Source organism: Haliotis rufescens, unplaced genomic scaffold, assembly GCF_023055435.1.
Source record: "Haliotis rufescens isolate VD_foot unplaced genomic scaffold, xgHalRufe1.0.p SCAF_1, whole genome shotgun sequence".
Classification (NCBI taxonomy): Eukaryota; Metazoa; Mollusca; class Gastropoda; order Lepetellida; family Haliotidae; genus Haliotis; species Haliotis rufescens.
In genome coordinates this window covers 7197288-7218521 of record NW_025963779.1, presented here as the reverse complement: position 1 = coordinate 7218521, position 21234 = coordinate 7197288, and the positions used below count along the sequence as shown (strand labels likewise).

Sequence of the window (21234 nt, the reverse complement as noted above, 5' to 3'; positions counted from 1 at the left end):
TGCAAACATCACACTTTTGAAATTAATGCGAGCGTGAATTAAATGCGAAAAATGTGAGTGGTCTTTGCTCGCATTATTAAACATCACAGTTATAGCAACAATAAGACGTTTTGGATATCTGTTGATAACTGCTTCAGACATTATTGCAAACGTGTGTACACAAAATTATATGTATGTTAGGCCTTATTGTTTTATTTTGTTGATGCTCCAGCCCCAAAAAACTCTAAAAATGTCTGGCTTTACCATAAGTGATTTAATTGAACACGAATAATAAACAGCGGAATAGCGCTATTCTGTATTCAGTTAAACATTTCTCCTGAAATACTCCCAGTAGCTCAAATCAGTTCAAAAGTTAATGTTTGTATCTAGATCTTTCTTGAAAACAACTAAGTTATATGTACAGACTAGAAATAAAAATGGCCGCCGCCATGTTGAACCTTTAGAATATATCCTTCAGGGTAAACTAAACTATTTTCTGTTCATCCTGTTCTTGAACACCAATAAATGTTATCAGTAATATGTAAATGTAGGTTGATATGATTTGTGTCTTCCATTGCATTTAGACTTTATTTTCATCTGGCGGTGGTCAAGTGTAAATACCACTATACCTTCGACATTTTGATTCACCTACAGCTCGGCAGTCTACAAGATGGGAGACAGTTTTCGATTTTCTCAGCACCAGACTCTGGCCACGCAAGGTGCCATGGATGTGGAATATGTGAACACAAGCACCATGCAACTCCTAGTATTCGCCAATAACCGCCAGAACGTGGTCCGTAGTCCTCAGCAGTCTGGTGTCTATAGATACGACAGCGCCACAAAGCGCTTCCTCAACCATCAGTTCCTGGAGACAACCAGAACGGAGTCGGTCGCCTCGGTCACGGATGGGGAGAACCGTGAGTTGATAACCATAGAGAACATACCAGACGTAATTATGTTACTAATGTTACTTGTGAAATTGTAAGTAGTCATATGCAGTTCATATGTTTAAGAACTTTTGTGAGTGAGTGACTGAGTATAGTTTTATGCCACTTTTAGCAATATTACAGCAACATTATGGAATCGAACCTGGGTCTTCAGCGTGATGAGCGAATGCTTTAACCACTAGGCTACCCGACTGCCCCTTTGGAGTTGTAACAATAATTTATACAAAGGATGCCCAAAGAAAGTGTTTTAAATCAATCACACCCTAAATTTTATATAATTCAAAATTGAGGTATTGACATATTATAAGCAAAATAACCTGTTCTGGTTTAGTGAGTTTAGTAGGGACCCTTTTCTCAAACAACTATCCTAATTGATTTTCAGTGATCCGTTCATTTAGTTTTCTATATATGTCACTGACTTTATTCCCTTGATCTTGCAGTCTACCTCGCGTTTGCCAATACTCTGAGTTCCTCCATAGTGTATAAGTGGAACAGGTCGAGAAGTGTCTTTGAGTCAGCTTGGATTGGTGCCACACAACGTCGACTAGAACCGGTCGTCATCCAGCAATCCAATGGCCTTCTGCTCTTACTGGCTGGAGCCCCTGTGGATGATGGGCCAGATGGGGCCACCATTTTCCAGATTGCTCAAGTTAACCTGCTTAGTGATTTTGTACCAAGGTACGTCAATGAAAGTTTAGATGGTTGACACAATACAGAGATCCAGAAACCCCATTTTATGGATGATTTCTGCTGTATAACTTAGGTCTATGCACTTAGGACATGTACTTCATAACAATGATTTGTTATCCAAAAATATGTTAATCTGGACAATTCAAGTGAGAACACCACCAATATTGCCGCACTCAGCAATATTCCAGTATATGACGGCGGTCTGTAAATAATCAAGTCTGGACCAGACAATGCAGTGATTAACATCATGAGCATCGATCCACTCAATTAGGATACGATGACATGCAGCAACCAAGTCAGCAAGCCGATCCCGTTAGTCACCTCTTATGACAAGCACAATCGCTTTTTACAGCAAGAATGGGTTGCTGAAGACCTATTCTACCCTGGATCTTCACAGGTCTTACATAGGAAGTACAGCGGGTTGAGCTATACTTCTGGTGGTCATGGTATACTGTGTATATACTACTCAAAAGAAGTTGAGGAACTATCATGACAAATTAACTATCATAATATGAAAAAAAATGTTCTTCAACTTCTTTGAGTAGTATAGATGAGTTCATCAGAGTTTTATCTGGCCTAGCGTATTTGATATAATTAATGCACTTTTTGTTGGATGTAAAATTCTGACGATTTGACTTTCATATGGTATTAATCATTTATTCTTCACTCCAGACTCATTACAATGACCTTCTACCCTGGTGAGACTGTTCGCCACACAACTGCTGTTGTGTTACAAGACAATATTCCTGAGGACACTGAAACATTCCGGGTTTCCCTCATAGACCCTACAGCCGGCGCCGAAATTGGTCAGCCTGGATCCGTCATTGTCAGCATTCTCTCCAATGATAATGCACATGGCATTATTGAATTCTCGGATGTAAGATCAGTCAGGCAACATTGAGCTAGCTATACATTTATGTATTCTTTAATTGAATCCATGAAGATATAAGAGTGATGTTCATGGAGATATTGGTGCAGGATTTGGGGCGGTTTTATATTTGAATATATCGTATACGACGTAATAAGCACCCAGAGCACTCTCAAAATTAGAAAAAGGGGGCTCTTATTAGAATATTATTTTGGTGGAAAAACAGTTGAAAGATATATTTCGTGGTTTATGCTGACAGCCTGAAATGTTATATACGACAAATATATTTTTCCAGAATTAAATTGCCCATAATTAAGGGTGCATATAACACATGAGTGTGTATTATACGTGAATAAATAAGTCTTGTAAACATTGATCAATCGGAAGGGGTGCTAATTTGTGCTTGATCAATAGCCAATATATTAGCAATTATCGCCGTGGGCGCTTATTGCTGCAGGACGCTTATTACATCTAATACCGTATATTAACTTTCCATAAAGTATCTAGGCCAGACAATTCTTGTTTATTGTTATATGGATTAATTAGACTGAAAGTGAAAACAAATTTGATAAATTTACTCTATTTTATTGAAAATTTGCATTTTTTAAGACATCTATTGTTTCTTTATTTTAACACAACTTTGGTTTCAAGAATTATCAAGGAAACAAATCTATAACCAACCTTTACTTTTGCTCTCGCGTCTTTGTATGGACATCTGACAGACAATAGATATAGTTGTCTGGCCTTACTTATGAATGATATTATGAATGAAGATTCTTGAGATGAAGAAATATATTCCTGGTTCTCAGACACTGAATCAAATTGTCACACATGGAATCATTATACAGTGGTCCCTCGCTACAAAGCTACCAATGGGGTCCAAATTATTGGTGGGCGTTATAGACGATGAGCCGTTTAACCGAGGCCGAGGCGGGGGAGCGCGCTCGGCAAATCTCAAATCATCAATATGTGTTTATCTCACGTCACATCAAAATAGTATATATCTTTATGGACCTAGATCTACCTGTAATATCATTCATTTATTAAATGTGTCACATTTCACAATGTCTGAAATACGTATTCCATTTAAATTTATCCTTTTTTATCGATAAATTAAAAAATTATTCACTATTTCCCGCGATGTTATTGAAAATAAAATTCTCAGACACACATTTCGACAACGGGTCCACATCAAAGAGCAAAATAAAGACGTTTTAAACAAATCTTTAAATCAAATATATTATACAAAGTGATAAATAAAATTAACAAAAATATATCTAAAAGTAATCAAACTTACATCTAAGTTATTATTTCCATCGTTTCGTGCAATCGCGTGTAATGTAAGTCAAATGACATCTCTGCTTTCGTCGCCTTGAATTCTCGGCTCGGACAGAACATTTAATGCAAAAATATATGCATGAAAAATCTTTGTCACAGCTCGTAACCTAGCACGATACATTCGCGAAGTTCCATATTTTTAATATATATCGTGATTTCCTGCTTAAAACGTTCAGAATAACACGATTTAACAAAAAATCTTTCGCCAACTTCTGAAATTCATCAAACACGAGCTTGGTATGTGTGACAGTGTCGCCTCAATTTGATTGCCCACTAATTAAGAATATAAACTTCGCTTGTGGTTCTCTTTTATTGCATGCATGCGCTTCTAAGATCAAAGGATGTATAGTGTGAAAAGTTAACTAGTTGAACAATCGTATTTCCGGGACTTGCCGCGGATGTTTTCAAACAGATTATTAGAACTCCATTCAGCAATCAACGGTTGATTATGCAATGAGAAGCGTTATGTGCAAATGAACAACGAACAACAATACAATTATGTCTGTGTAAAACTCTCAGTAATAAAAGTGTACATAAATTTTGGGAGCCATGCGATACCGCGCGTAGTAACCGAGGTAGCGCTTTATCGAAGAGCGCAATAGCGAGGGATCACTGTATACCTGCTTTTAGACCCAATTTGTGAATACCCACATACACCTGACTAGCTTCAAAACCCCACTTGTTTTTGTGTGGCTGAGATCCCGTTGTATTATTTAGTTAAATATTTATTGTATTATTTAGTTATTTCAGTTAAAACATTGTTTTGCTCATGTCCTGGTTGAGGGTTTGGTTTAACAAGATTTCATGAATCGTTTGCATCCTTGATTTGAGGTAGCGTTGGTTTAATTTTGCTTCTATTTTATTTCTATTATAGCAGGAATACAATTCAGACATTTGGGTTTGAATGGTATGTGTTTTCAACATATATGATTTTGTTTTATTTTGATTATTGCATGTAAAAGTATTATCAATTTCAGTTTTATTCATCATTGAATTAATGTTAATTCTGTTTAGTTCAATATGTAATGATATTTTTAATATAATCTTGGTACATAGGCAATTTGCAATTAGTCTTAAAAACTTTTAACTTTTAACATATAGTTGCAGCCTGTCTGTGATTTCATAGAATGACATAGTAATGTATTCGAGTGAGTGTGAGTGAGTGTATGGTTTTACACTGCTTTTAGCAATATTCCAGCAATATCACGGCGGGGGACACCAGAAATGGGCTTCACACATTGTACTCATGTCGGGAATAGAACCCAGGTCTTCGGCGTGACGAGTGAACGCTTTAACCACTAGGCTACCCGACCACCCCAGTAATGTATTCGAAGTCCAGTAGAGGAGACATTATTCGCTGGCTGGTTCAGTACCCCAGAAAACTGTAACTTACTCTTACTGAGTAACTGCTGTTTTTGTACCGATTATCTTCGGGTATTCCATGTTGCTTGTGATGCTAGAGTGGTTGTGATGTCTGCGCAGGACTCCCTCTCTGTGTTGGTGGAGGAGGAGAATGGCAGGGACACCACCATACAGCTGAATGTCAACAGGAAGGCTGGTCACTTCGGCCGGGTGGTCATCAGATGGGCGGCAACGGGGGACCACACTGGGACGTCTGACATCACACCACTGTCCGGGCAGGTAGGCATGGAACTTCATCAACTTTCCCAGGCACCTTTTTGTAAGATATAATTGTCAGGACAAAATAAATAATTTCGGACATGTTGGATGTCTACAAAACAAAATGTCTTTTGAAAAAGAATCAAATTGTTTGTCTCTTTTTCACAGACAAATTGCATCTTTGAAGCAGGGGATGTTGGCTTTAACACAGATCCCAGTCCCTTGAATATTAATTAGTGGGTCCCTCATAATCAATCTCTTTTATTTGATGGTCTGGGAATTGTTACCCCATTTTGGCACTGTACTCCATGTTTATTGTGAGAGCCAACTACACTCAGTGATATCAATGTATCGCCAGGATCATTGATTAAGTCAGTGCTCCTGTGTACGGCTTTAACCACTAGATGCCCATGCCCGAAGCCCAGCTTTTGTTTGGTGTAAACTTAGCCCATATCTTTGCTCTTTTATCAACATTTGGATCTGAAAAAGGTAATAGACTGTGTGTCACGTCAGAACATCTCTTGTAACACAATGATTGCTCCCTTGCTTACGAATGCATGCCAGGAGAAGCGCCGTGCAACAATTCCGCCTTAGTCTGAAACCATGCTGAAACAACTTTCAGTAAACAGGCAGTATAAGGGCTATTCCACCCTCACAATACCACAGAAATAATGCCAAGAGAATGGTGGTTGGCCTGATCAGACACAAGGGAGAGATTGATCTACATCATACAATTTGACTTAGCAAAAAAAAAAAAGGATTTTTACAAACTTGAATCCAACTTACTAGAACACAGATTAGCCTGGGCATATAAAGTTTACCTTTGATGACTGTAGATTATATACAGGCATAGCTATCAAGGACCTGGCTGTATGTCTGCCTTGTGATTTCTTCTTCCCAGGTTGAGTTTGCCAATGGCCAGGTGCTGTCAACAATCACCATGACAGTGCGGGACGACGTGGAGGCGGAGTTTGCTGAGGACACTTATGTCCAGTTGGTGGAGATTCTGGAGAGAGGTACAACCCTGCCCAACAAAGGGGCAATATTAGGTACGTTCACTTCCTAACACTGAGTGAGTGAGTGAGTGAGTTTGTGGGGGAGTGAGTAGGTTTGAGTAAGTGAGTTAGTGAATGAGTGAATGGGTAGGGTTGAATGAGCGAGTTAGTGGGTGGGAGGGGTTGGTTGGGTGGGTGAGTGAGTGGGTTCACCCTTATTCAGGTGCAGGAACACTAAAATGGCCATTGCTTCAGTGTGGAGAACTGGTCCTAAATATCCAGCATGACAAGCTACTGCCATAATCATTCACCATGTCCAGTATACAGTCAAGTCCCGTTAATCCGACATCGATGGTTGCATATGATTATGTTGGACTAACGAGTATGTCGGATACTTATTCATAATACTTTAAAAAGCATAGTCTGGAATAGTTTCAAGAAATTAATTCCCCTGTGTTCAACGGGTTCTCAAGATAAAGTTATTACCTGGTTTTCTCAGGCCAGAAGATTACAAGTAAGGTGACGGTTCAGGCCAACGACTCCCCGCATGGCGTTGTATCATGGGAGACATCATTGACAACAACAATCGAGCCCCAGGGAACAGACTCAACTCTTCAGCTGAAGATCATCCGTGAACAGGGCACTGAAGGATCCATCAGAGTCTTCTTTGTGTGAGTAACATTTCCTGCCAAGTTCCACCCGTGAAGATCCGGGGTAGAATAGGTCTTCAGCAACCCATGCTTGCCGTAAAAGGCGACTATGCTAGTCGCAAGAGGCTACTAACGGGATTGGGTGGTCAGGCTCACTGACTTGGTTGATGCATGTCATCGATCCTAATTGTGTGGATCGCATCTTCCCAAGGCAAGAGAGTTAACTGACTATAAAAGTCCAGTTTCCACCCTTGCCGAACTAGGCTGGTATTATGGAGTTACATTTTGGTTGGACTAACGAGTCCAATCAAAACCGCGCACCGAAATCGAAATCCGGTTCGTAAACTGTCGTGCAGATTTCAGTCGATTGCTGGATTTGCAAAGCATGTGCACCACCAACTCGTTGTCAGCAGAATATTTTCCAAATCTTTTCATGTTTTTAATCAAGGTGCCCGCGTGATTTGATGCATTTCACGATGTAAGACCCGTTTTATCACAATATAGATCTTGATTATCGATCAGATCGTCCTGACTGTGCGCCACCATTTTGTGTGAAGCAAATGCAAGTGATACGAGAGGTGGAATCTGATTAGTCCATAGGAGAGGTTTAGAAGGGACATAGCTGGTAATAGCGCTACGATCGAGCCCAGTAATTCCAGCCTAGTTCCAGCCCAGCAAGTGTGGAAACTGGACTTTTAAAGACAGTTAACTCTCTTGCCTTGGGAAGATGTGTGGATCAATGCTCATGATGTCAATCACTGGATTATCTTGTCCAGACTCGATTATTTACAGACTGCCGTCATATAGCTTGAATATTGCTGAGTGAGGCGTTAAAAAACAAACAAACAAACAAACCAACAAACGAAACCTGCCAAGTTCCCATGGCTAGTTGTAAGAAGCAACTAATTAGGAGCAAGGGGTTATGATGTGTCAGCTGATTGTGTGTCATCATGGAGGCACAGGATCGCTCTAGTGGTTAGAGCGTCCGCCCGGAGAGTGGAAGGTCCGGGGTTCGATCCCCGGCCACGTCATGCCAAAAGATGTTAAAAGATGGTACTTGTTGTTACCCTGTCTGGCGCTCAGCATTAAGGGGCTAAAACAAGGACTGGTCGGCTCGGAGTCAGTATACTGTGTCTGAGTCGGGTATTCATGTTAAACTGCGGCATGGTATCTCAGTGAGCTAGCACTATAAATCGGCATCAGTCCGGACTAGTACAAGCAGCCTCACAAACACACACACGTACATGCACGTGGCTATATAAGTGCAATAATCTTGGATGTGACGTTAAACCCCATTTCACCTCACCTCACCTCATGGAGGGACATGGTCGTCTGTGCAGCGTACAGGCCACAAATCAGCTGAAGTTAAGCAGCGCCGGTTGTGGAGAGTGTCCATGTTTGGTAGCTTGACATCTGAAGATTCCAGGCCTTCCGTCCTGCCCCATACTGAAGCACATATTGACCTTGATGTGTCTCCTTGGGCTTTATTTGAAATAAGCTTCAGTACACCGAGCTGTGAATGGGTACCAGGTAGGATGAGATGGTAATGTAACCGTTAACCTTCTTGCGCCTCACAGGCAGCTTGGGTTGTATACTCCTCAGGGAGCTGGGAATGAAAATTGAACGCAAACTAGTCCTTCGGTGAGGTCATAATAATGTAGTGCTCTGAGTATGACCGTTGGTGTGGAAATGTAGCACAGTATAACTGGTCTTGCTTTTAACATGTGTAGCGGCCATAAAATTTCCTAGTCCCGTGATGGGATTCTAACCACGGACCTTCTGATCAGGTCGGACGCCTTGTCCACATGACCAAAGAGGTTAACCCCGTCAGCAAGCTGACAAGGTAAGGATGTCATCTGTAGGATGACTCCACGCCATGCTACATACTCCCCCGTCAACAAAAGGCACGCCCCGGGACGCATAGTAGGGTACTGAGGCTTATTTTGCTCAAATTTAATATGAACGTGCTCAGCCCCACGTTGGGTGCCAATGTAGTGGCCATCAAATTTCCGAGTCATGTGATGGGATTCGAACTTGGACCTTCTGATCCGAGGTCGGACGCCTTGTCCACATGACCAAAGAGGTTAACCCCGTCAGCAAGCTGACAAGGTAAGGATGTCATCTGTAGGATGACTCCACGCCCTGCTACTCATGCATAGATCGCATGATTCATTGGTCATAACGTCAATCCAGGACACTTGATTATTATCTTACAGACCACCATAAGTATATCTAGAATATTACGAACAGTATTGTAAAATAACTGATTTTCACTCACTCCAGTTCCAGTTGCAAATATGATTACCATTCTTGAGTTGAACATTGATGAAAATAAGGAGACATTTTATCTTTGATCAAACATATAAAAGTCAGAAAGAATGTGTGCATAGTCAGAAAGAAATGCAAACATTGGTGACTTGTAGTGTAACCATGGAGTTATAGATAACTTTTGTCATGAAACAATATATCACGTGACTAACCAGGTAGTCCTGTGGGTACCCGGGTACCCGGGTCCTACTCAGAGTTACCCATCCTAACCCTAATGTTGTGCCTGTATTATTGCTCTGGATCATGTTGAATGTTCATCTCCAGGACGTCTGCTCTATTCCAGGACGTCCACTGCAACTGGACTGGCTCCTGACAACCGGGCAGTCGCCGGTGTAGATTACGTTTCGAGACAGGGCTCTGTTACCATGGCAGGAGGGATCAGAGAAGCTGAGGTCGCAATCACAGTAAAACAGGTGGCCTGCCATTTCAAACAATCTTCCATCTTAAATTAATAAGGATATGATATCAATTGCTTCTGAAATACATGTATGTGCATGCCATTGAAAAAATAAATTCTATTAGACTTCTGAAATTTCAATGTAATTTATATCCGTTGATGCTGATTATATGTAATAATATAACAGAATTATTTCAAGAAATAAATTCATTATCAGGACATGTGTTGATTTTGATTGTATCACTGTGAAAATTTTGAAGTGATCCTGGCATTTATTCATGATTGTCTTCATCTAGGATAACCTCCCTGAGCCAGATGAGAGTTTCTATGTGAACATCACAAGCGTAGAGCTGGTTGGCAGCACAAGCACATCCAGTGCCCAGCCCAGCATCCGTACCCAAGGTGGATACACGCAAGTCAGAATCACACAGAATGACGACCCTGGTGGCATCGTGCAGTTCAACGTCACACTGGTGAGTCATTGCTCGTGAGACTGTGTGGTTCCAGTTCTTTAATGGTTGAGAAGGTGGCTCATATCTGAGTGTTACAGTCAGATTTATTTGCAAACATTTATGTTTTCAGAATGTTGAAGGAAGAGTGGACACATATGAAGAATATGGCAGCCCCAACAAAGTCCTCCTGCCTCTCAGTCGGGTCAGCGGGCTGTTTGGGGAAGTATTGGTCACATGGCAGGCCCAGCCAATCGAGGCCAACACAGATGACTTTTCTCCAGCGGATGGAACTGTCAGGTTTCAGAATGGCCAGAGCAGTGCCCAGATTGAGATTTCCATCATTGATGACACAAGTCAAGAACCCATGGAGGTAGGGACATGAACATGGGAATGGCACTGTCAGGGTACAGAGGGGCCCAGCACCTCATTCTTGTTGCAAAACCAGACTAAAGTGAGGATTGGGTGGTCACAATGAACGGTTGGTTGATCCTATGTAAGCATTTCCTGATGGCATGGATCACTGCTGGTGCTGTCAACCACTAGTTTGAGAAGTCTTTTATTATGCTATTATTATCCCCCTCCACAAAGAGGAAGGGGGATATAGGAATGGATGTTGTCCTTCCCTCTGTCATGTTTTGTTTCCGGAGCAGAACTCAAAACTATGAGAGATGGTTTAACCAAACTTGACACATTGATAGGTCCAGTTGTGAACTTATGCCTTTTGATAGTTTGGGATTGTTTAAAACAAAAAAAATCAAGTATCCATGGCAACGACTTTGACTGAAAATGGCAGTAGTGCTCCACACAACCGGACATGTGATATTAGAGGGGGATATGAGTATTTCATCTGTGTTGGATTTGTTATGATAACATGTTTGTTTTTAATAGCCGATGAACCGATAACAAAGGATAAAAAGCTCATCTGTCATTTTTATTACATTTCAATCATACTGTTGTATGTTTCAGATGTTTGATGTCAGGCTTATCAGCGCCACTGGTGGAGCCAGAATTTCAACTTTCCGTACGGTCCGGGTTGCCATTTTGAAAAATGATTCTCCAACTGGACTCTTCAGATTTCAAACCAGTGAGGTAAGACTGTATAGACTATGTTACTCTTCTATTTTTGCAGTCATTATGTTCACAGCATGATGAAGATAAGCCACATCAATCTTTTACTTTCAGGTGTCCACGAAAGAATCAAGTTCTAGTGTTGACCCGGAAGGTCAAGCCACATTGGTTGTTGAGAGAGTGCAAGGAGCGCAGGGATTAGTGCTTGTGGAATGGAGACTTGCAGCTAATGCAGAAGATGACTTCCTCCCTCCGTTACAGGGAACTCTCACTTTTAATCAGGTCAGAATATAGCATTAGCATACAGCGCTAGTCCTGTAGTCCTTACCAAACTGCCCAATAGTTAAGGTATCCTTAGGACTAGTAGAAATTTTCAAGCCTTTTACTATATGTTATCACAATAAGAACTAGTGGACTAAAACTGTTTGTTCCTATCGCTGGAATATATGCATTCAATTACCTTAATGAGAAACAGTTTGTCTTATTTTGCATATTTTTGTGATTTTGATGTGAACACAACCAGGATAGTTTCTTTGATCTCTATTGCTGGAACATTGCTAAAGCAGCATAAAACCCACTCACTCATTGATATGTTATAGGGTGAAGCTCGGAAGTCCATTGTCCTTCAGACCAAACCGGACACCATTTTGGAAGGAGAGGAGAGATTTGTGGTGTCCTTGACATCGGCAAGTAATAACGCTAACATTGCTGTTAAACAAGCAGATGCCACTGTCATCATTGCAGCAAATGGAGGTTCCAGTGGAACAGTTTCGATAGAAGCCACATCCCGGACAGTGTACATCGGCGAACCCAATGTTGCTCAGGGGTACAATGGGCAGACAGAGATAGTTCTGACTCGAGGAAATGGTATATATGGCGCTATCAGTGTCACATGGTCACTGAGTCCACGGGAGTCGCAACAGTTCCAACAAGTGGAAGGGACGATCAACTTTGTCGACCAGCAGCAGACGGCAACAGTAGTCCTAGAGGTGTGTATGCTGACACACTTACTTAGTCAATGTGTCTGACAGTTGTCTCATAGACATGTAGATCAGGGAAACTAGGTTTCTTAGAGGTGTGTATGCTGAAACACTTTCCTACTCAATGTGTCTGACAGTTGTCTCATAGACATGTAGATCAGGGAAACTAGGTTTCTTAGAGGTGTGTACATCGAAACACTTTCCTAATCAATGTGTCTGACAGTTGTCTCATAGACATGTAGATCAGGGAAACTGGGTTTCTTAGAGGTGTGTACATTGAAACACTTTCCTAATCAATGTGTCTGACAGTTGTCTCATAGACATGTAGATCAGGGCAACTGGGTTTCTTAGAGGTGTGTACATTGAAACACTTTCCTAATCAATGTGTCTGACAGTTGTCTCATAGACATGTAGATCAGGGAAACTGGGTTTCTTAGAGGTGTGTACATTGAAACACTTTCCTAATCAATGTGTCTGACAGTTGTCTCATAGACATGTAGATCAGGGAAACTGGGTTTCTTAGAGGTGTGTACATTGAAACACTTTCCTAATCAATGTGTCTGACAGTTGTCTCATAGACATGTAGATCAGGGAAACTGGGTTTCTTAGAGGTGTGTACATTGAAACACTTTCCTAATCAATGTGTCTGACAGTTGTCTCATAGACATGTAGATCAGGGCAACTGGGTTTCTTAGAGGTGTGTACATCGAAACACTTTCCTAATCAATGTGTCTGACAGTTGTCTCTTAGACATGTAGATCAGGGAAACTAGGTTTCTTAGAGGTGTGTACATCGAAACACTTTCCTAATCAATGTGTCTGACAGTTGTCTCATAGACATGTAGATCAGGGAAACTAGGTTTCTTAGAGGTGTGTACATCGAAACACTTTCCTAATCAATGTGTCTGACAGTTGTCTCATAGACGTGTAGATCAAGGAAACTAGGTTTCTTAGAGGTGTGTACATCGAAACACTTTCCTAATCAATGTGTCTGACAGTTGTCTCATAGACATGTAGATCAGGGCAACTGGGTTTCTTAGAGGTGTGTACATCGAAACACTTTCCTAATCAATGTGTCTGACAGTTGTCTCATAGACATGTAGATCAGGGAAACTAGGTTTCTTAGAGGTGTGTACATCGAAACACTTTCCTAATCAATGTGTCTGACAGTTGTCTCATAGACATGTAGATCAGGGAAACTGGGTTTCTTAGAGGTGTGTACATCGAAACACTTTCCTAATCAATGTGTCTGACAGTTGTCTCATAGACATGTAGATCAGGGCAACTGGGTTTCTTAGAGGTGTGTACATCGAAACACTTTCCTAATCAATGTGTCTGACAGTTGTCTCATAGACATGTAGATTAGGGCAACTGGGTTTCTTAGAGGTGTGTACATCGAAACACTTTCCTAATCAATGTGTCTGACAGTTGTCTCATAGACATGTAGATCAGGGCAACTGGGTTTCTTAGAGGTGTGTACATCGAAACACTTTTTCTAACTAGATGTGATTATCAGGGTGTCTAAAGGTTGAGGTGTCTGATAATGTGTCTAACAGTTGCTCCAGAAGTATATACACATACTGAAACACCTTTTTGATCAGCTAGTTTATCATTACCCCGGTACTTACATATATTACAAATATTTCCTTTTTAGGCGAAGGACGATACAGTGCCAGAGTTGAGGAAAGCATACACATTTGTCATCAGTGCTGCCACAGGGGGCGCCACCGTAACAGCAGATGATAGTGGCAAGTTGGCGCGGGTTGTGTTTGTGGCAAGCGACTACCCTCATGGACGGTTCGAGTTCTCACAGCCTCAGCTCGTCTCAGTGGGAGAAGACGTGGGAACAGTAAGAATTGAGTTTACTAGAAAAGTACTTTATGAATGTAAATTTGTAAGAATTGAGTTTACTTGGAAAATAAATTTATAAATGTAAATTTTTATGACATTTTTTAGAATTAGAAATCAGTGCCACAGCACAGGATTATTTGCGGAAGACTAAAAAAAGAATATTTATACAGACTGACACAGCAGGACCTGATGAAGCATACCATGTTTAAAGGTCACCACTTGGTTCTGAGGTGATCCACCTGTTAACCTCTTAGATGGCGTAGTGATGTTGTGAAACATTTACTCATCACGATAATGAATGTTAAACGACCAGCCATGGGGTCCCCTGCTGCAATATGGTTGGAATAGTGTTAAGAGCTCCATAACCATAGCTCCAGTCACTCACTCACTCACTCACTCCAGGTGCAGATAGAGGTGCGTCGCCAAGACGGGAACGTTGGCCAGGTGCAAGTGTCCTACACATCCACGCCGGACACAGCGGTCAGTGACCAGGATTACTTCCCGGTGGCGGGGACCCTGCGGTTTGAGAGTGGCGTCCAGACAATGCCCATCCAGGTCACCATCAAGCCTGACGACCTCCCCGAGGGTCCCGAACAGTTCTACCTCAACCTGACCTCCGCACAGCTGCTCAGCCCAACGTAAGTTCAACTATTAGCAAGTTTTGGACAACCAATTAATTCCCAAACTGTTTGGATGCATATCTTGATAACAATGATTTAGTGATCTGCTGTTTTGATTTTAGCTCACCTGAAGTGTATATATATTGTCGGACATTTTTAAATGTCTATTCCCGAAGAGTCCAGTAGTTTGTTCCTGTAATTTGCAGACCATTGTGATGTCATTGGTTACCATGATGTCAAAATCAAATGACATCACTAATGGCTCTGCTACTGAAGTTGTTAGCAGTACTTTTTACACTTAGGACACTGCTTATTACTGTCTACAAACTAAAAAAGTTGGAAGATTGACGTTGGATGAAAAATAAAATCTTACCTTTGTGTCTTTTGATATCAAATATGTTTTTCCACTAGTTTCAACTCATGTTGATATATTTGATATCAAAAGACACTCGGGTGAGATTCTCTATATAGCACACATATTGACACTTTGTGACCTTTATCATCCTAATCTTTAGGAAATAGAATGTTACAAATATAAAAAGATAATGTGACTGTTTAAGCAGCTTTAGGATAAAAACTTCTGTCTCATGCTTATACACAGACTATGATACAAGGTGAGGTGAGGTGAAATTGGGTTTAAAGTCGCGTCCAAGATTATTGCACTTATATAGCGACGTGCATGCACCTGTTTGCGTTGCTACTTGTACTAGTCCGGACTGATGCCAAGTTATAGTGCTAGCTGAGATACCATGTCGCAGTTTAACATGAATACTCCACTCAGACACAGTATACTGACTCCGAGCCGACCAGTACTTGTTTTAGCCCCTTTATGCCAAGCGCCAGACAGAGTAACAACAAGTACCATCTTTTAACATCTTTTGGTATGATGCGGCCGGGGATCGAACCCCGGACCTTCCTCTCTCCGGGCGGATGCTTTAACACAAGACCACGGAGGCGGCCCTATGACACAAGGATCTAAGCTTATATTCAGATTGCACTCTCAGCTTCCTGTGGAGTATACATGCAAAGTTATGTTACCTTACATTTATTATACTAGCTTCTGATTATGGAGCAGGCAATTATTTTCCATGTCTGCACACAGGAGGATACAAATTTCATGTAGACCACTGAGGTCACACCATAGGTAATTTGCTTATCTCACAAGAGTTGCTGAAATGCTTATCCAAATGAATTGGGTAAAGGGAAGTAACTCTGTGTCTGCTACCACTTTTACTAACTCAGCGAAACTGCGGACATATATTCCGGCCCTGTTTGAAGGAATGTCGGTGTACTATATACCCCTTGAGATTGGTTGATGACTAATATTTTCTCTACAGTGACAATGACTACAGCAAACAAGGGAACATGCAGCTGGACATGCGTCCTGGTATTGGAGGCGTTGACGTCAAGACGATCCTCATACAGAAAAATGACAATGCAGAGGGAACCATCCAGTTCACTCCGGAGGCTGCCAGTTTAACTGGTAAATCAGAATAGATCTAGATCTATGATACGCATGCATTATATGTATATTGTGGGTCATTTTGTGCGGGATTAATTTTTTCATGGGTCTGGGGTGACATGATGGTTAAAGAAAAGGGATTCAGCTGTTTTTCACAAAATATTTATCAATCGGTGAATAATTAATGGCTAAAGTTGACATATACATACATAGTACCAGTAGCTAGTTTTTCACATTGTACTCCTGATTTAAAATCATGTCATATGGATGACAAAATATATCGTCCACTCTGAGATCAACATAATGAAGAGTTGCTTGTCTTTATTAACAACCGTATATCACTCTTGTATAAGGCACGTTTTTGCTTACCTAGAATTATGGACTCCACAATATTAACAAACTAAAAAGGAAATTCCTTCACTTAAAGATACGGGGTAGAATAGGTCTTCAGCAACCCATGCTTGCCATGACAGACGGCCATGCTTGTTGTAAGAGGCGACTAATGGGATCGGGTGGTCAGGCTCGCTGACTTGGTTGATGCATGTCATCGATCCCAATGGATCGCTGCTCAAGATGTCAATCACTGGATTGTCTGGTCAAGATTGGATTATTAACAGACCGCTGTCATATAGCTGGAATATTGCTGAGTATGGCATAACACAAAACCCTCACTTAAAGATCACTTATAGTCTTTCTTTATTCACACTCAATGATTCCCTACAATCCTAGTTTAACCTTACAGATTCAGCTTTGCATCCTCTCATATTAATGCTTCATGTACAGGTGGATTGGTCATTTCAGTCATGTGATTTGCCATACAGAGTTGCACCCCTTTGCTGTGTCAACATCCCAAGGTCATTGGTTCGAATCATCTGTATTTGCAAAGATTATGATCCTTGATGTGTCCCTCATTGACACTCAATGATATGACTGAGATACTGTTTCATCTCAGTCATATTGATACCCTGGTTGTCCCTGAGTCGAAGCCCATTTCTGGTGTTCCCCGCAGTGATATTGCTGGAATATTGCTAAAAACGACGTAAAACCATACTCACTCACTCACTCACTTATGTCGTTTCACAGTAAAGGAAGAAGATGGAGTGGCCCGGGTACCACTGACCCGACTCGGTGGTAGCTATGGCGACGTCAGTGTTCGGTACGACATACAGTCTGTGAGCGCTATAGAGGGTCAGGACTTCGTTGGAACTGGAGGCGTTGTGCAGTTCAACAGTGGAGTTGATGCTGCCACTGTCAATGTCACTTTGAATGACGACACCGAGATGGAGTTTGAGGAGACATTTACGTTGCGGTTAACTATTACAACAGGTGAAGTCTTAGTGCAAAGTCTAATGTATTATAATAATATATGGTTAATGTCATTAGACCCATGAAGATCCGGGGTAGAATAGGTCTTCAGCAACCCATGTTTGTCGTAAGAAGTGACTTTGCTTGTCGTAAGAGGCAAATAACGGAATCGGGTGGTCGGGCTTGCTGACTTGGTAGATGCATGTCACCGTATCCTAAATGTGTGGATCGATGCTCATGATGTTAATCACAGAATTGTCTTGTCCAGACCCGATTATTTACAGACCGCCATCATATACTGGAATATTGCTGAGTGCAGCAATATTGGTGGTGTTCCCGCTTGAATTGTCCAGATTAACAAATTTTTGGATTGACAAATCATGGTTATGAAGTACATGTCACTTTGCATAGACCTAAGTTATACAGCAGTAATCCTCCCTAAGATGGGGTTTCTGGATCTCTGTATTGTCTCAACCATCTAAACTTTCATTCTAAGTGTAACACAATGTACCATTACAGCGGTAGAAACTAACAGTTTTAGTCCACTAGTCCTTATAATAATAACATATAGCAACACCCTTCAAAATAGCAAATTTCTATTAGTCCTCATGATACCTTAACTATTGGGCAGTTTCGCAAGGACCACAGGACTAGTGACAATTTCTAACACTGCCATTAGTGTTGTATCAACTAGCTTGTGTAAATCACCTCACAGGGATTGCTTTGTGGAATGATTTGTTTGGACGTCTGAACATTTTTTTTTGTTTCCTCGTCCAGGTGGTGCTCAACTGGGTTCACGTACCACATCTACTGTAACTATTGCGAAGTCAGACTTCCCAAATGGAGAGTTCCGCTTCAACGGACAGCTAGACATTACGATGCAAAACCCTTCCACGGAGGCAACTATACCAGTTGAGATTGAAAGGACGGGCGGAATGCTTGGCGGGCAGACTGTAAGTAAATGTCTTGAATCTCCAATCATTACTATAGCTTTAACACAGACCATATTAGATCGGAAATTAAATTTCTGTGATGAAAACTTATAAGTTTAAACAGACTGGCTAAAGACTGTAAGTGATTTCAGTTTGAGTTTAATTGAATCTGAATTCATAGTTGTTTGTCTACTGACTAGGGCTCGGAAATTACAAATTTACTACCCGGGTACCCAGTCCCTAACACCCGACCCTACCCAGGTACCCGCTGTAAGAGACAGGTACAAACTGTTCGATTGGGAGAAGTTTGGCAGAATGTATTTACATACAAATGTAAAACGTTCTGGTCTTGCATGCAATGAAGTTTCCTGAAGTTTTATCTTTATTCAAACATATAAATGTCAGAAAGAATGGATGCACAGTCAAAACGAAATGTGAACATAAGTGACATGTAGTGTAACCACAGAGTTTTAAATAACTTTTGTCATTAAATCACGTGACTAACCATGGGTCCGGGTAGTACATCTTCCTGAGGCAAGGGAGTTAACTGACTATAAAAGTCCAGTTTCCACCCTTGCTGAATTAGGCAGGAATTATGGATTTACATTTGGGCTGGACTAACGAATGCATAGTCCAATCAAAATTGCACAGTGAAATCAAAATCCGTTAAGTAAACCGTTGTGCAGATTTCTTTCGGTTGCAGGATTTGCAAAGCATGTGCACTGCCAATTTATGGACGATCATTTTACAGCTGGAATACTGCTCACTGCAGTGTAATTTAGTTGCGCTCACAGGTATGCCAGAAAACTATGATCGTGGGTTTGAATCTTGGTTTGCCTCGATTATGTTTATGGTTAATCAGCACCATACCGGTGCTCATGGGTTTCACTGTGGTTACCGTCTATGACCTGCATCACTTCGGGCTTTCCTCCCACATCAACCTGACACGGCATGATGTAACTGGAATACTGTTACAAGCGGTGTTAAACCCAACTCACTCACTCACTTTCTACATGTCATCGTCACAGGTATCATGGAGAATCATGGGACCAAATAACCCTGACACCGTCCTTGATGACACCAGTGACATCAGTTACACCAACAACGGACAAGAGGTGACTTCAGGAACGCTAGTGTGGGCCGATGCAGAGGTAGGACCCAAGGGCTTCACACTCAAGGTCAAGCCCTACTCCAGCTGGGAGGTGGAGGAAGTCTTCATTGTCAAGATATTCAGCATCGTTGGGTCTTCTGGAAATGGAAATGGAGAACCCAGCCCAACTGCTGGACAGATCAAGATTACTGTAAGTTGGCCATGTCGTGCAACATGCAATAAGGGATCCACAAAATAACTTCTTTTACTTTGCTTGTTGAGACAACACTTTTATGGGTCTTCAGGGGGCAGTTCAACTGCTGGACAGATCAAGATTACTGTAAGTTGGCCATGTCGTGCAACATGCAATAAGGGATCCACAAAATAACTTCTTTTACTTTGCTTGTTGAGACAACACTTTTATGGGTCTTCAGGGGGCAGTTCAACTGCTGGACAGATCAAGATTACTGTAAGTTGGCCATGTCGTGCAACATGCAATAAGGGATCCACAAAATAACTTCTTTTACTTTGCTTGTTGAGACAACACTTTTATGGGTCTTCAGGGGGCAGTTCAACTGCTGGACAGATCAAGATTACTGTAAGTTGGCCATGTCGTGCAACATGCAATAAGGGATCCACAAAATAACTTCTTTTACTTTGCTTGTTGAGACAACACTTTTATGGGTCTTCAGGGGGCAGCTCAACTGCTGGACAGATCAAGATTACTGTAAGTTTTCCATGTTGTGCAACATGCAATAAAGGATCCACAAAATAACTTCTTTTACTTTGCTTGTTGAGACAACACTTTTATGGGTCTTCAGGGGGCAGTTCAACTGCTGGACAGATCAAGATTACTGTAAGTTGGCCATGTCGTGCAACATGCAATAAGGGATCCACAAAATAACTTCTTTTACTTTGCTTGTTGAGACAACACTTTTATGGGTCTTCAGGGGGCAGTTCAACTGCTGGACAGATCAAGATTACTGTAAGTTGGCCATGTCGTGCAACATGCAATAAGGGATCCACAAAATAACTTCTTTTACTTTGCTTGTTGAGACAACACTTTTATGGGTCTTCAGGGGGCAGTTCAACTGCTGGACAGATCAAGATTACTGTAAGTTGGCCATGTCGTGCAACATGCAATAAGGGATCCACAAAATAACTTCTTTTACTTTGCTTGTTGAGACAACACTTTTATGGGTCTTCAGGGGGCAGTTCAACTGCTGGACAGATCAAGATTACTGTAAGTTGGCCATGTCGTGCAACATGCAATAAGGGATCCACAAAATAACTTCTTTTACTTTGCTTGTTGAGACAACACTTTTATGGGTCTTCAGGGGGCAGTTCAACTGCTGGACAGATCAAGATTACTGTAAGTTGGCCATGTCGTGCAACATGCAATAAGGGATCCACAAAATAACTTCTTTTACTTTGCTTGTTGAGACAACACTTTTATGGGTCTTCAGGGGGCAGCTCAACTGCTGGACAGATCAAGATTACTGTAAGTTTTCCATGTTGTGCAACATGCAATAAAGGATCCACAAAATAACTTCTTTTACTTTGCTTGTTGAGACAACACTTTTATGGGTCTTCAGGGGGCAGTTCAACTGCTGGACAGATCAAGATTACTGTAAGTTGGCCATGTCGTGCAACATGCAATAAG

At 41.3% G+C, this 21234-nt stretch overlaps 1 protein-coding gene across 4 annotated transcripts in view; it reads left to right on the top strand.

Annotated features, from left to right (window-relative positions):
• The window catches only part of LOC124136725 (adhesion G-protein coupled receptor V1-like), a 168052-nt gene that overhangs the window by 107207 nt on the left and 39611 nt on the right, over positions 1–21234 (top strand). For all 4 annotated transcript variants that reach the window (XM_048401180.1, XM_048401247.1, XM_048401155.1 and 1 more), the window contains 18 exons: positions 634–896; positions 1367–1604; positions 2289–2493; positions 5305–5463; positions 6344–6491; positions 6937–7108; positions 9699–9828; positions 10109–10285; positions 10395–10634; positions 11231–11353; positions 11447–11614; positions 11932–12321; positions 13966–14160; positions 14565–14800; positions 16120–16265; positions 17328–17570; positions 18327–18502; positions 19510–19782. In XM_048401180.1, the coding sequence (XP_048257137.1) occupies positions 634–896; positions 1367–1604; positions 2289–2493; positions 5305–5463; positions 6344–6491; positions 6937–7108; positions 9699–9828; positions 10109–10285; positions 10395–10634; positions 11231–11353; positions 11447–11614; positions 11932–12321; positions 13966–14160; positions 14565–14800; positions 16120–16265; positions 17328–17570; positions 18327–18502; positions 19510–19782 (3682 nt within the window). The remainder of the gene's footprint in view (positions 1–633; positions 897–1366; positions 1605–2288; positions 2494–5304; positions 5464–6343; positions 6492–6936; positions 7109–9698; positions 9829–10108; positions 10286–10394; positions 10635–11230; positions 11354–11446; positions 11615–11931; positions 12322–13965; positions 14161–14564; positions 14801–16119; positions 16266–17327; positions 17571–18326; positions 18503–19509; positions 19783–21234) is intronic.